Source organism: Macaca nemestrina, chromosome 6 (assembly GCF_043159975.1).
Source record: "Macaca nemestrina isolate mMacNem1 chromosome 6, mMacNem.hap1, whole genome shotgun sequence".
Taxonomy (NCBI): domain Eukaryota; kingdom Metazoa; phylum Chordata; class Mammalia; order Primates; family Cercopithecidae; genus Macaca; species Macaca nemestrina.
In genome coordinates, this window is record NC_092130.1 from 2,578,625 (window position 1) to 2,593,686 (window position 15,062).

The window sequence follows — 15,062 nt, forward strand, 5'->3', positions numbered from 1 at the left end:
AGGCGTCCGGCCAGCGAGTGGGAAGGTCAGTCTAAGTGGTGGCATGGCTGTTGTTTCCCCAAGGCGACTCAGCCAGCAGGGAGAGCTCCAGGGCTGGGTCACACTTGCAGACGGGCCTGGGCATGGCAGCCCCTCCAGCTCCGGAAAACACAGGGACATGCGCAAGCTGTTCACTCAGACCCCTCCCCATGGTGATGGCCCGGAGGAAAGCCAGGGTGGGTGTAAGGGTGAAGCCCCTTGGACCATTCTGCTCGTGGGGTCCCAGGGAAACAGCTTGGGCTATTGGACCCTCCTGTAATTTGATGACAATTTCTTTTTTTTTTTTTTTTTCTTTTTGAGACGGAGTGTGTCTCTGTCGCCCAGGCTGGAGTACAGTGGCCCTATCTCGGCTCACTGCAAGCTCCGCCTCCCGGGTTCACGCCATTCCCTGGCCTCAGCCTCCCAAGTAGCTGGGACTACAGGCGCCCGCCACCTCGCTTGGCTAATTTTTTGTATTTTTAGTAGAGACGGGGTTTTACCATGTCAGCCAGGATGGTCTCGAACTCCTGACCTCGTGATCCGCCCGCCTTGGCCTCCCAAAGTGCTGGGATTCCAGGCATGAGCCACCACACCCAGCCGATTTGATGACAACCTCATTGAGCCTGTACTAGGTGTTGGGGATTTCACTTTTGTCACACGCGTCCGTGTGAAGAGACCACCAACAGGCTTTGTGTGAGCAATAAAGCTTTTTAATCACCTGGGTGTTGTTTTTACCTAAATCAGTCTGGCCCGGTATATGACAACATAAAAAAACTTAAGGATAGAGCCCAAAAAACTCGCCAACCAAGCAAATAATTACGCTGAAGCCCCTTGGGCACTCTCTGATTGGATGCCCTGGGTCCTCCCAATTCTTAGTCCTCTAATACCTATTTTTCTCCTTTTATTCGGACCTTGTGTCTTCCGTTTAATTTTCTAATTCATACAAAACCACATCCAGGCCATCACCAATCATTCTAAACAACAAATACTCTTTTAACAACCCCACAATATCACCTGTTACCCCAAACTCTTTCTTCAGTTTAATCTCTCCCACTATAGGTTCCCACGCTGCCCCTAATCCCACTCCAGGCAGCCCTGAGAAACATTGCCCGTTATCTCTCCATACCACCCCCCAAAATTTTCACTGCCCCAGCACTTCACCACTATTTTGTTTTGTTTTTCTTATTAATATAAGAAGACAGGAGCGTCAGGCCTCTGAGACCAAGCTAAGCCATCATATCCCGTGACCTGAACGTATACATTCAGATGGCCTGAAGCAACTGAAGATCTACAAAAGAAGTGAAAAGAGCCAGTTCCTGCCTTAACTGATGGCATCTCCCATTGTGATGTTTCCGCCCCACCCTAACCAATCAGTTGACTTTGTGACAATACACTCTCCCCGCCCTTGTGATAAGTACTTTGTGATATTCCCCCGCCCTTGTGAATGTGCTTTGTACGATACACCCTCCCCACCCTGGAGAAGGTACTTTGTAATATTCTCCCCTGCCCTTAAGAAGGTACTTTGCAATATTCTCCCCCACTTGAGAATGTATTTTGTAAGATCCACCCCCTGCCCACAAAAAATTGCTCCTAACTCCACCACCTATCCCAAACCTATAAGAACTAATGACAATTCCACCATGCTTTGCTGACTCTCTTTACCGACTCAGCCCGCCTGCACCCAGGTGATTAAAGAGCTTTATTGCTCACACGAAGCCTGTTTGGTGGTCTCTCCACACGGACGCGTGTGACAAGTTTCATTGTTGCTTCAACCTGAAACAACCCTGAGACACAGGGACTATTATTATCTCCATTTTACAGATAAGGAAACTGAGGCCCAGATAGGTTAAGTAACTGGCCCCAAGTCACATGGCAGGATTGTGGCAGAATCCCCATGCTGGCACCACGCAGTCCACCTCGGAGTGGGAATATCGCCCCCAATGCTCTGCTAACCCCCCAAACTCCGGAGAGGGGGAGGGGCAGCCTCTTGCAGTTGTTAGTACAAACCCGGGAAGTTTTGTCATGCAATTTGTCTTCTCAGCGCGCCTGCTGGAGTGCCACACATATCTCTCGAGCACAGCACGTGCCTCTTAGCCTCTGCTGGGCTCTGTGCATTGATCGGCTGGTCTGGGGGTGGAGGAGCCCCGTCCCCACCCTGAGGCACCTGCAGAGGTATCAGCAGAGTGTGGACGGGCACAGGAGACGGCGCCTGAGGAGTGAGGGGGTGGCCTTGGGCAGAGTGTTCTCGCACTGGGTATTGAAGGAGGGGGCTCTGACCGCCTGGCTTTTTGATGTATGATCTGACCCCAGTAATTCTGATCCTGGCCATTTCCATTCCATGATAGTTTGATATTTTGAGCAAGAGTCATGTTTCTTCTCGCATTGCCTCTGAAGCATTTGCTGAGAAGCCAGGGGGTGAAGCAGCGATGCCGTGGGAACATTTATTCTCATGATAAGCCCAGGCTCTGGCAGCCCCGTTTAGGCACCGTATGCAGTGCACACAGATGAAACGTTCCTCCCCGAGGCCAGCAGACCTCTCTCCCTGACTTCTGGCTGCGCTCTCTTCTCTGCCTCCACCTCGGTGGTCCAAGCCTGGCCTCCGAAGGGGCCACAGAGAGAACAGCCCTCTCCCCACTTATTTCAGGGGGTCCCAGAGAAGTCATAGAGCAGCAGGTCCCCCTCCCCCAGGCCTCTGACAGACTTTGCAGGCCTGGCTTGCTCCTGGCCATGGTTTTGCCCGGTGGGTCATAGGCTGCCTCTGGTGGCCCAAAGCTCAGCCGAGCGAAGGAGATGGGAATCTTCCTGAAGGTTGGGGTGGCCGCTGTTCCAGTGCCCCTGCCCGTCTCCTCTGCAGCTGGCGGGCCAGCAGCCTCCCCTAGTAGGGAACCTAAGCCGGTTCCCTGTTTCTGCACCCTTCCCTGCCTTGGCAGAGGACAAAGTCACCTCTGCCCAGCAGCCTCAGGCCACCTCCCAGGGCTCACCGTCCCCCGGGTGGAACTCTGCCACCAGCGGAGGCAAACTTTTACATTGTCATGCAGAGCCGCTCCTTCCTCATTGTCTATTCCAGAACAGAAACTTGGCTGCATCTTTGCATAAGCAAAAGGCACATTACAATGTATTTCCCCAAACAAGAGAGCCTTTGGCCTCTCTCCGCACAAAGATGGCTGCGGCTTTGAACATTTCCCCCCAAGGTTTAAAGATTCCAGGATCAATTTCGCAGACAGGACTCAAGGGCATCGTCCCTGGGCTTCCCCTCCCCCTGCAACCTGGGAAAGCAGAGCTGCTTCCCCCCAGCACACACAGGCCTTGGGGAGGGTGGATGCGGGGGAGGCCCCAGGGCTGCTGGGGGTAGCCGAGGCGAGGCCTTAGCTAGGGGCTTCCCCGTGACAGGGGTCACCGGCCTATGCTGGGTCATACATTTGGCCCATTTCTGGTTATTCCATATCTTCAAAGTGATTCACTCCATTCATTCAACAACTGTTTATTGAGCACCTACTGTGGGCCAGACACTGCTGGGAGCAGTTGCACTGCAAGTCCAAAGTTCCTGAGGTGGAGACAGGCTCCCTGTGCAAGGAGCAGCCAGGCTAGCCGCTGGAGCGCAGGGAGCAGGGCCAGGGCAGCCTGAGAAGATGCAGCAGACCTCCTGTCCTGGAGGTCATGCCAGGAACTGTGGTCTCACGCCTTGGGTAGGAAGGGTTTAAGCAAGGTGGTCACTGCCTCCTTCCTTTTAAATATATTTTTTGGGATGAGTCTTTTTTTTTTTTTCAAATGCTCTTGAGATATCTAAAGAATTCAGGGGCTGGTCAGGGAGAGTGAGGATTCCAAGTCTGAACCAATGCACAGGCAGCAGGAGAGGGCAGCCGGCTCTGGGGAAGGCTGGCTGGGCTGTCAGGAGCAAGGGTGCCGTGTGGGGAAGTATCTGAAGTAGGGCATGGAGAAGCTAGACAGGGCCAGCGTGGAAAGGGCTCTGAATGGCAGGCAGAGTGGCTGGGCCCTGCCTCTGAAGGCACTGGGGAGCCATTGAGGGTTTTAGACAGCGGACAGGGAAGGTGAGATCTGTTCCTCGGGGTGATCGTAGTGAAGAATGGTGTGTGTGTCGGGGGCGGTGGGGAGGACATGAGGGGAGCTGTTGGGGAGCCCTACCACCTGTCTCCTGTCTGGGAGAGAAAGTGGGTGGGGCCAGGGGAAAGTGGGTGGGGCCGGGGATGTGAGGGAGGCAGGCACGTGGAGGCCACCTTCTGTCTTCAGTTGCTCTTTTTGCCACATCAGTCAACCCTCTGCTCTGCAGAAATGTTGCAGCTGTGTCCTTGTTGAGGATGCCAGTGTTTTGTCGAGAATTGCACTGATTTCTTGCAGTGGTTCCCGTGCCCAGGTTCCGTTTGAGAAGTCCCACTGAGAACCTGTGAGGGGCCAGGGCTGCACAGCAAACGGTGGCAATTTTGCAGCCCCCTGAAAAGCACGTAGAGCCCTGGGATGGTAGAGGGGGACGGGACGGGGCTCACTCCTCAGGCCTGTGGAGGACAAGGACATTGTGGAGCGCCCCTGCATCTCACGCCCCACAGACCCTGCCTGCCCGCCCGCTATGTCTGTTCCTGATGTATCGTATTAACCTACGGAAACTGAGAGGCCAGACAGCAGAAGGAACCCAGCCCCGGACTGTGGGCTGGACTTTGCCACAGCACAGGCAGGGGCAGGAGAACCACCCAGGCCAGCGGTCAGTGGTCTCTGGGCCACAGTGCCCCATGGGGTTCCTGACTGCTGGGAGGGACCATGGTGAGGGCTCTGGAACAGGATTCCAGGCCCAGCGGCCGCCCAGAGGAGCCAGGAGGCCATCACAAGCCCCACCATGGCTTCGCTCAGGCCTGCCTGCAGAGAGGAGGGATGCCTGGGGCACAGTGTGCTGCTCTGGTGTGGAAGAGAGGAAGGACAGAGGCTTCCTGGGGAGAGGATCAGGGAGAGCACACCACAGTGGAAGGCTGCCAGGGAGGGCTCGCAGAGGGAGCCTTCACGAGGGGGCCTTGGCTGCGGCCCGGCCTCCTTCCTCCTGGCTACCTGCTGGGAGCATTTGAAGGTAACCCCTCTCCAGCTCCTCAGCAGCCAGGGGACCCCAGTTCATCTCCGAATCATCTGAGGCTTCCAGAGGCCAGGGCCAGGGCACCCAGCGCAGGAGGTGGGAGCTGGCTGCTGGCAGACAGCCCCACAGTGGGGCTCCCCAGCCAGGGCCCCACGCCTAGCAGGGGGGCCCTCGACCCCACCTCCAAGCAGAATGTGAGCCTGAGGGTCTGTCCCAGGGAGTTCGATGCCCGGCGGCAGGGCTTTTGGAATGGTTGGTCGCCTCCTGTCCCAAATCAGGGAGCAGGATTAGATCTTCCCAATGTTCCAGAAGGACACGAGATTCCTTCCTGAGATGAGAGCTGCCACCTTCGGCCCCAGGGGCAGTGCTAGGAGAGCGGAAGATCCTGTGTCCTGAGGGGCAGGGCCTGGCCAGGAGCCAGGAGAGAGCCAGCCCCGCCTCTCCTCCCTCCGCCCTCTGGGAGCTGCCAGCACGCCCTTCCCAGAGCCCCAGCCTCCACCTGCTCAGGCGGGCCGATGACCCCCATTCCAATCCACATCATCCCTCACATCTGTCCCTTCTCTGCACTCATCCCCAAAGCTGAACCCCACATTCCCACATCATGACCCCTTCCATCTACTTTCCATAAGACACCTGGTGTAAGCTTCTTAAATGCACTGCCATCATCCTTCCTCCGTGTTCTCCCATTGCTCTTAGAGTGGATTTAAAATCCTCCTGACCTTGTGGTCTGGCCTCAGTGCTCCCCTCCCACATCCTCTGCTGGAGCGTCCCTTCCGCATCCCCTCCGTGCTTGGAAGGTGCCTCGCTGCTTCCAACCCTGGGAGGTTCGCATGGGCTGCCTCCTCTGCCGGGAGTGCCAGCCTGCTTTGCTGAGCTAACCTGTTCTGTTTCTCAGGTCTCATGACATGCCACATCCTTAGGGGGACCCAGGCCCCAGTGGGCAGATTCCCACTAATATGTCCTCTGGTTCCCTGCCTTTCCCTCAAGGCCCGTGATCCTGGAGCTGGTCTTGTGGCATCTGAGCGTCCCTCTCCGCCTCCTGGCAGGAGGGCTGGCTCTGTACTGGTTCTGATCCACTCAGAGCCACAATTCATGGTGACGCAGTGGCTCTGCTGGGTCTGCTGGGTGCCAACCTCAGGCCAGTGGGGAAGGAGAGACCAGGCCAGCCTCGCCCAGGCCATTCTGGGTCCCAGGGTGTGGTGGGCTGCACGAGAGGCCAGGGTCAGTTCAGTTTGAGAAGTCCCATTGAGAACCTGTGAGGGACCCGTGGCTATGCTGAGGGTCTGTGTGGATGGTGAGGTTGGCATTTACACCTTAGGCTCAACCATGGGGGAAAAAATGCAACTTTCTTTCATTCTTTTTTTTTTGAGACAGTCTCGCTCTGTCGCTCAGGCTGGAGTGCAATGGCGCAGTCTCGGCTCACTGCAACTTCCACCTCCTGGATTCAAGTGATTCTTCTGCCTCAGCCTCCCGAGCAGCTGGGATTACAAGCGCCCGCCACCACGCCTGGCTAATTTTGTGTTTTTAGTAGAGACAGGGTTTCACCATGTTGGCCAGGCTGGTCTTGAACTTCTGACCTCAGGTGATCCACCTGCTTCGGCCTTACAAAGTGCTGGGATTGCAAGCGTGAGCCACCGCAGCTGGCTGGGGCTTGCTTTCGTTCCCATATCTGGTACTGCCCTCATCTCAGGCACTCAGCCCCAGGATAGAAGGAAGGCCACAGTCTGGCCTGCGGGAGGTGGCTCCGTCTCTTCCCCGTAAAGCCTTTGTCTCATTCCGCTTGGGCTGGTGTGACAAAGTGCCATAGACCCAGGGGCTTGCATCACAGGAAATCATTGCCCACAGTTCTGGGGACTAAGAATTTAAAGATCGTGTTGCCAGCTGGGTCATTCCCCAGTGAGGACCCTCTTCCTGGTTTGCAGACAGCCACCTTCTTGCTGGGTCCTCCCATGGCAGAGAGAGAGGACGCAGGCTCTCTGGTGTCTGTTCCTATAGGACACTAGCCCTATCATGGGGTCCCACCCCCACGAACTCATCTACCCCTAATTACCTCCCAAAAGCCCGATTTGCAGGCAGAGGACTGGTGGGGGCAGTAGGGGCGTGTCCTCTTTGCAGCAGCCTTGCGAGTAGGCTTGCCTCCCTCTCTTGTAGGCCAGTGTCCTCTGGGCTTGCTCTGGAGCCTGGCGGTGCCCCCTAGAGCCGGGTAAACCGCAAGCCAGTCCCCAGCTGTCTTGCCTGTGTGTCCCTGGGGTGCAGGGGACCCTGGCATCTGCCACGCACAGCTGGGACCTGGGCCGCCCTCTCAGGCCTGAGCAGGCTGGGCCTCCACTCGGGCCCGGGAAGCCACTCCTACCGCTAGGAACTTGTCCCCTCTCAGGTCCCAGGCAGCAGCCAGGATCAAGCTCTCTCGCTTTTCCTTCCTTCTCAGATGTCAGGACTGTTCTGTATGACCTGTGAGGTTGGGGTTGGGGATGAGGAGAAGCCGGGCCCCTCGTCCCTGGCCTTTCCCCTCCCCTCCCCTCCCCTCTGTTCTGCTCCCGTCAGCTGCAGTGGGACCTTCCCTCCGTCAAGGTCTTCATTTCTACAGTCAGACTCCGTGAGCCAAGCTGGCCAGGCTCTGTTGTGATAGAGAAAGCGATACTGTGGACAGTTAAAGAAACCCCTTCTTTCTTAAGAAAAACTGGCTTTTAAGGCTACTGTGCCAGCATGGACTAAAAAATCTAGTCTGACCCTCAAAGCTGGGCAAGGACTTCTGTGGTTCAGGGGTGCATACCCTACCCCCAGCACCTCGCAGGGCGCTGCAGGGCACGATGGTTTACCAGCAGTGAAGAAGAAACCATTTCATTGTTTGCACAAGCACCATTCCATTGGAGATTTCATCCCCACAACAGCTTTGTGATGGGGGGCAGCGATCCTCATTTTACAGAGGAAACGGAGGGCGACGGCCAAATGGCAAGGCTTCCTGGGGACCTGGGTGCCCTCCTCAGAGCTCCACCTTGTCAGCCGCAGGGGCGAGATGGGTCCCTGGGGGTCTAGAGGATAACCCTCAGCGCCCACAGGGGTTGCCGACCCACCCTCCCCAGACACCCACGGCTCAGAGCTCCTGTGGGTCTGATGAGTCGTCCCTTGCCTATAGGAAAGAGAAGGGAGACTTGTGGGAGCCCATTTACAATCAGACGTAGATTTGCTGGGCAGCAGTTGCTGGGAGGAGCTGTGCTGGGGCTGGATGGTCCCCTTAGCAGGGGCCTGCATGCTCACGAACCCTGCCCCACGATTGGTGCCATCTTTGTTCCCAGCACCAATGCCAGCGGGCCCCAGGATCCTTGTCTTGCATGCCCTGTGTGCCTGTCCACCCATCCATCATGATGTGATTCTCCTTGTTAACCCTCAGGTTTCCTGAGGTGCCTCCCCACTGTTTCGAGGTAGCAATGACTGTTGCTCAGATGGAGGCTCTACAGATTGGAGTGCAGCAGTGTGTGCTGGCCTGACGTGGCAGCAGGCTCCGGGAAGCATGTCTTGGCCATGTCTGGAGCCCGTCAGCAGCCCCTGGGCTCGGTCTGCACGTGGGGAGGGGTGCGTGGCCAGTTCCTGCTTCTCCACTTCCTGATGGTGCCAATGTCTTGAGCCTGTCAGCGGGTATCCCTGAGTACCTGCCAGGCGCTGCTCAGCCTGGCCCTGGGCGTGCAAGCAGGGAGGATGCAGGTGGCTGCCCAGCCCACGAGGGCACACAGAGGGCTCCAGGAATAATACACCTTGTGCTTGATGAGGAGCGGATCAGGCCTGCGGGGGGCCTTCCAGGGGGAAGTGACCGCTGAGCTGGCCTCAAGGAGGAGTAGGCTTTGGTCAACCAACAAAGGAGGTGACAGGGAGGGGGCTGTGCTAGGGAGGGTCCTGGGTGTGTGTGGTGGGAAGCTGGAGGGTGGGGGCTCAGTGCGAAGGAAGCCCTTAACAGCCTCCAGCCCGGGGTAACATGACCTGTGTTTCTGGAGGGTCTTGCTGGCTGTGTTCTGTGGAAGGGGAGTTCACCCTCTGTTTTCGTGCCATGGATCCCTTTGACATCTGCTGAAGCCCATTGGCACCTGCTCAGAATAATGGTTTTAAATGGGAAGAATGAAACATATGTAAGAATACCACTGTGGGCCGGGCGCGGTGGCTCACGCCTGTAATCCCAGCACTTTGGGAGGCCAAGGCAGGCGGATCATGAGGTCAGGAGATCGAGACCATCCTGGCTAACACGGTGAAACCCCGTCTCTACTAAAAATACAAAAAATTAACCGGGCGTGGTGGCGGGTGCCTGTAGTCCCAGCTACTCGGGAGGCGGAGGCAGGAGAATGGCGTGAACCTGGGAGGCACAGCTTGCAGTGAGCCGAGATCGCGCCACCACACTCCAGCCTGGGCCACAGAGCGAGACTCCGTCTCAAAAAAAAAAAAAAAAAAACCCACTGTGATAAGTACAGAGGATGGCGATTACAGGAGCTCCCGCCATCAAAACAGAACAGGGAGAGCACGTTGGGGATGCAATAATGAGCTTTTAATTAACATGTTAAAGCATTATACCTGGTGGTGGGCCTAGAACCGCCCCCATTTCCAAGCAGCGATGCTCGTAGGTAACCCCCACACCCACCAGCAACAGCTTGGAGTGACTTCTTCCAGGGCCAGTCCCAGCCCCGCCTGTGCCCCGGGGGAGCCCTGCCTGTGCCCCGGGGGCCCGTTGCCCACATTCACTGTTGAAGGGAAGGTCGTGTTTCAGTTGGAAGCCACAGCAAGTGTAGGGCTGCTTTCCCTGCCCACGTTCCATGTTCAGGCCCCAGGCGAGGAATCCCTGGGCTGGTGGGTGGGGTTGCTCAGAAAAGAGCTGCAGTGATCCCAGCAGGCAGTGGGGGCAGCCTGGAGGGGCAGGGGGTAGGGGACAATGAGGGAAGGGTCACAAGGTGGCTCCCAGATGACAGTGATGCCTGGCTGGAAAGCATGGGAAGAGGAGGGAGCGGGTGGGGGTCCCAGGCCTGAGAGCCGGTTGGGGGGTCATCCCATTGGCAGAGCCAGAGCCGGTTCTAGGACCTGTGGTTCCCGCTGACGCCTCCCTGTTTCTTTCAGGTCAATGAAATCTACCATGACGAGTCCTTGGGTGCCCACATCAATGTGGTCCTGGTGCGGATCATCCTCCTAAGCTATGGGAAGGTGAGTGCACTGTGGCCAGCCTGGCCTGCCTCCACCCACGCAGAGTGAGGGGCCCGGGGGGGAGGCATGGGCCTCCTGGGAGAGCGTTTGCATTTGCCAGAACCACCCTGCCTCTCCCTGCCTCCCCTGAGGTTCCTATAAGAAACAAGACACTCATGAGCTGCCCCTAGATCCTGCTCCCTTTCACCACTAGTTTTAAAAATGTGGCCATTACTATCGTTCACTGAAAAGAGTCTGTTACTCCCAGATCCCTAGAGGAAGAGACATACCAGGCCGCGGGGGTCACACAGGGAGGCACCAGGGTTGGTCAGGAGGCAGAGGGAGTTGGGTAAACAGCGGCCTGAGTCCGTGTTGTTTCTGCAGGAAGGACCAGCGGAGACAGGGTGAGCTGGCTTCAGGCCGGCCAGTTTGAATAATTCCAGCAGGGTGAGCTGGCTTCAGGCCGGCCAGTTTGAATAATTCCAGCAGGGCTCTGGGGAGTGGAGCGGTCCTGAGTTTTCTGATACCTGGCCCTGGGTAATGAGGGCAGGTGGACAGTGGCTCAGAGTGCGAAGTCTGACAAGGAGGTGGCTGGGGACATGGGCGCTGGATTGGTTGGTTTGTATCTGAAAAATGTGCCCGTGGATGAGTTGTTTCCTGTCTCTAAGCATTGCTTACCACTGGTGGTGGGGGCCGTCCCTCCGGAGTCAGCAAGGTTCGGATGTCAAAGCCTCAGAAACACGTGGTTTACACGACCCTCCCGTGGACTCCTGTCCCTGTATAAAATCTGTGGCCTCCTCTACTCTGGCCTCAGCTGCTGTCCCCGCTGGGCCCTCTTGCCCGTCCCATTTCCTTTTGCAGCCAAACCTGGGACACCCTTTCCTGGCAGTGGGCATGGGTGTGTAGCCGCCAGGGACAGTGACCTGGGATGGAAACACAGGATGCTGTGCAGACAGAGATAGAGGGAGACAGGAGCCCCACGGTGCGGCCAGTGTGGACTGCAAAGTGCCTGTACCAGCCGTGTGGGAAGCACTTTGCACGGATGAATGCCTTAATCTACAGGGCAGATGGAGGGGTGCACTCTGTGACTCTGCCCATTTCACAGATAAGAACACCAAGGCTTAATGTGACTTAGTGGCAGGCCCAGGTCAGCAGCCAGGGCCACCCAGCACCTGAGGAGTCAGGCTTCTCACTCAGACAGCTGAATTCAAGCCTGCGGTCTGACTGTGCATAGAAAATCAAATCATAATAGGATCAAACACATCAGATAATTATATAAAGGTTGAACTCTGTTCAAAGAGAATCTCAGTCTCAAAAAATAAAAAACTGCATGCAACTTACAAGGCACACGACGTGAAAATGACGACGAAGGGCTCCGGTGGCAGAAGGGATCCCAGGAATACTAAGTAGGTTTGGGGCCACTTCCCTACACCCACCAAGCACCTCATTGCACAGTGACCAAAGGCACCCACAGGGCGGATGCCAGTTACAGGCCTTCATGCACCCCAAGAGAACATAAAACATCCCAAAGCAGATCCTTGGAACAAAGGGGAAGTTGGCAAAAACCTAACTATGAGAGTCTCTGATACCCTTTCCAAAGCCTTTCGCAGATTAGATGCTAATAAGGCATAGAGTTTTTGAATGACACAATGAGTAAAGTTAAATTAGTGCTTATATCACCGTTTCCCTTGCTCTACAGAAAAAAAGATCTTTCTGAGGAATCGTAAAACACTTAAAAATTATAGAAGTGTTTTGGGTCATAAAGAAAATGTGAATTTTATACAGCAAAAACGATTTCGTCCATGTTCTCTGATGAAATGCCTAAAACTAGGGGTGGGGGCAGCAGAATTTATAAACCTAAAAAAATAAAATTCATTTGAAAACTTAAAAAAAAAAAAAACCTGCTAGGGACCGGGCACGGTCACTCACACCTGTAATCCTAGCACTTTGGGAGGCCAAGGTGAGTAGATCACTTGAGGTCAGGAGTTCAAGACCAGCCTGGCCAACGTGGTAAAACCCTGTCTTTACCAAAAAAATACAAAAATTAGCTGGGTGTGGTGGCATGTGCCTGTAGTCCCAGCTACTTGGGAGACTGGGGTGGGTGAATTGCTTGAACCCAGGAGACAGAGGTTGCAGTGAGCCGAGATCACGCCACTGCACTCCAGCCTGGGCAACAGAGCAAGGCAAGAGAATATTAGGATTGCAGTTACAGACTGTTTGGAACATTAATAAAAACAAGAGCACTACTGTCAAATCTTATGGAATGTGGTTAAAGCTGTATTCAGAGGCAAATTCACAGATATTTTCCAAAAGCTTCTTCCTTGGGTGATGTGTTTGACACACATTAGCCCTGCCTTCAACTCAATACATTTGAATGAATTTCAGCAGCAGCAAAACCAAAAACCTAAGGAAAGCAAACATAAGGAAATAATTCAGAAAAAGCAGAAACAGATACATTAGAAAACAGAAGAAACACATAGAATCAAGGAATAAGAGAGCTTTGGAAAAAGCAACCCTCTGGCCTATTTAATCTAGAAAAAAAGAGAGAAGGCACAAACTAAAAGATCAGAAAGAGTACACGTAATGTGACTACAACAAGATGTTTCTTCTGGCAGAAAGGAAAGCATTCAGGGCCATCTGCCCGCTGGGAAGCTGTTGGGAGGCTCTCTGCAGCCGGCCGCTTTGGAGGCCCAGGGGTGGTCAGTGGAGGAGGGATATGCAGGGCCTCCTCTGCCAGTGAATGCTGGCTGGGAGCGCAGAGGGAGGCTTGCTGAGCCCTCTATCCCAGGTCTGTGGCAGTGGGCTTTGGACCACACAGATGCAGGGCCTGGGGGTGGGCCCCAGCCCAGCAATCTGGTTCCAGCTCTCCTTTCACAGGAGGGGGGTCTTTGGACTATCCCATGTGGCTCTCTGCCTGCCTCCACTGGAGTTCTCTGTTCCGGCCTTCCCGCCTGTCCCTCCCTGGCCAGGATCCTCTGGTGTTTTAGGAATTTTCAAGTCTTTGGCATGAGAGATGGACAGAGTTATATCCTCTTTTGGAAGTTTCCAGAAATGGGAAACTCCTAGTCCTGGGGCTAGAAAGGGGAGAAAAGATTATCCCGTTGATTGGTCTGGGTTCCAGGTGGCAGCTTGCATTTCCCCCGCGGGTTGCTCCTATATTGTTTAAAAAGAAAACTTTTGTAATCGGCTAGGGTTAATCGCGTACCAGTGCTGGCAAAGCTTTGGGTCTTAGTTGGCCTCCAAAGTGTCTGCTCCTTCCCAGTCTTGAGTACTTCATGGAATAAAGCCTCCTTTATTAACTGTTCCTTAGCAGGCTCTATGCTACATTGTCCCAGCCCTAAGCCTTTTCTTTTTCTTTCCTTTTTTTTCCTTAACTGCCTCAGGTAGGTAGAAGGAGTATGTGACCGCAGTCAGGTAGGTAGAAGGAGTATGTGACCACAGTCAGGTAGGTAGAAGGAGTATGTGACCGCAGTCAGGTAGGTAGAAGGAGTATGTGACCGCAGTCAGGTAGGTAGAAGGAGTAGAGTATGTGACCACAGTCAGGTAGGTAGAAGGAGTATGTGACCACAGTCAGGTAGGTAGGAGGAGTAGGTGGCCACAGTCAGGTAGGTAGAAGGAGTATGTGACCACAGTCAGGTAGGTAGGAGGAGTAGGTGGCCACAGTCAGGTAGGTAGAAGGAGTATGTGACCACAGTCGGGTAGGTAGAAGGAGTATGTGACCACAGTCAGGTAGGTAGGAGGAGTAGGTGGCCACAGTCAGGTAGGTAGAAGGAGTATGTGACCACAGTCAGGTAGGTAGGAGGAGTAGGTGGCCACAGTCAGGTAGGTAGAAGGAGTATGTGACCGCAGTCGGGTAGGTAGAAGGAGTATGTGACCGCAGTCGGGTAGGTAGAAGGAGTATGTGACCGCAGTCGGGTAGGTAGAAGGAGTATGTGACCGCAGTCGGGTAGGTAGAAGGAGTATGTGACCGCAGTCGGGTAGGTAGAAGGAGTATGTGACCACAGTCAGAACATTTGCAGAAGAGAGTCAGACCCTGAAGGTGAGAATTTGAGGATCTCTGTGCCAGGGACGTGGAGATCCTGGGGAAACTGAGGATTTCCTGGGGACATGTGAATATTTCAAAGCTGACTCCAAAAAATGGAGAATACATCATAAGTCCCATAACCATGGAGGGAACTCAAGTTCTTCACCTTTTCCAAAGTTTTGCCAGTGCATTCATACTCATTTGCATACTCATTATCAAGCAAGACTAATGCAATACTCCGTAAACTCATGTATTCTGAAATCTACCCAATGTATCTTTCGTAGTCAATGGGACCCTTACACCCAGATGCCAGAGGTAGCCCGTCAGGACAAAGTACAGACCTGTCTCGCTTCTGAAAATAGAAGTAAAAATGCCAAGGCATTAAGAGTTTAATTGAATAACGCATAAAGAGAAACTTCCACCGTGACCAACTAGGGCTTATCCTAGGAATGTGGAGATTGTTTAATATCAGGAAATCTATTCATACAGTTCATCACATCAGTTCCCAAATGACAAAACTCATCCTCTAACAAATACTGTGTGAAGGGCTTCTGTGTGGGAAGTGCTGTGCTGGGAATATTCCCTGGCAGGGTCCCTGTCCTCAGGGGACCGCTTCCAGAAGGGCGATCTAGACAAGGAAACAGTTGTACCAGGGCTCAGGGCTGGATGGAGGAGATGCGGGGCAGGCATCTTTCCTTACAAGGTCAGGAAAAGCAACGGGAGGAAGTGACCGTTCCACCCCTACCTGAAGATGGTTCAGTGAAGTGACCAGCACAGAGATGCTCCGAG

General features: G+C 54.5%; 1 protein-coding gene across 2 annotated transcripts in view; it reads left to right on the forward strand.

Annotated features, from left to right (window-relative positions):
- Positions 1 to 15,062, forward strand: part of LOC105484013 (ADAM metallopeptidase with thrombospondin type 1 motif 2) — a 235,700-nt gene that overhangs the window by 152,425 nt on the left and 68,213 nt on the right. For both annotated transcript variants that reach the window (XM_071098019.1, XM_011745152.3), the window contains exon 5: positions 10,187 to 10,270. In XM_071098019.1, coding sequence (XP_070954120.1) covers positions 10,187 to 10,270 — 84 coding nt within the window. The remainder of the gene's footprint in view (positions 1 to 10,186; positions 10,271 to 15,062) is intronic.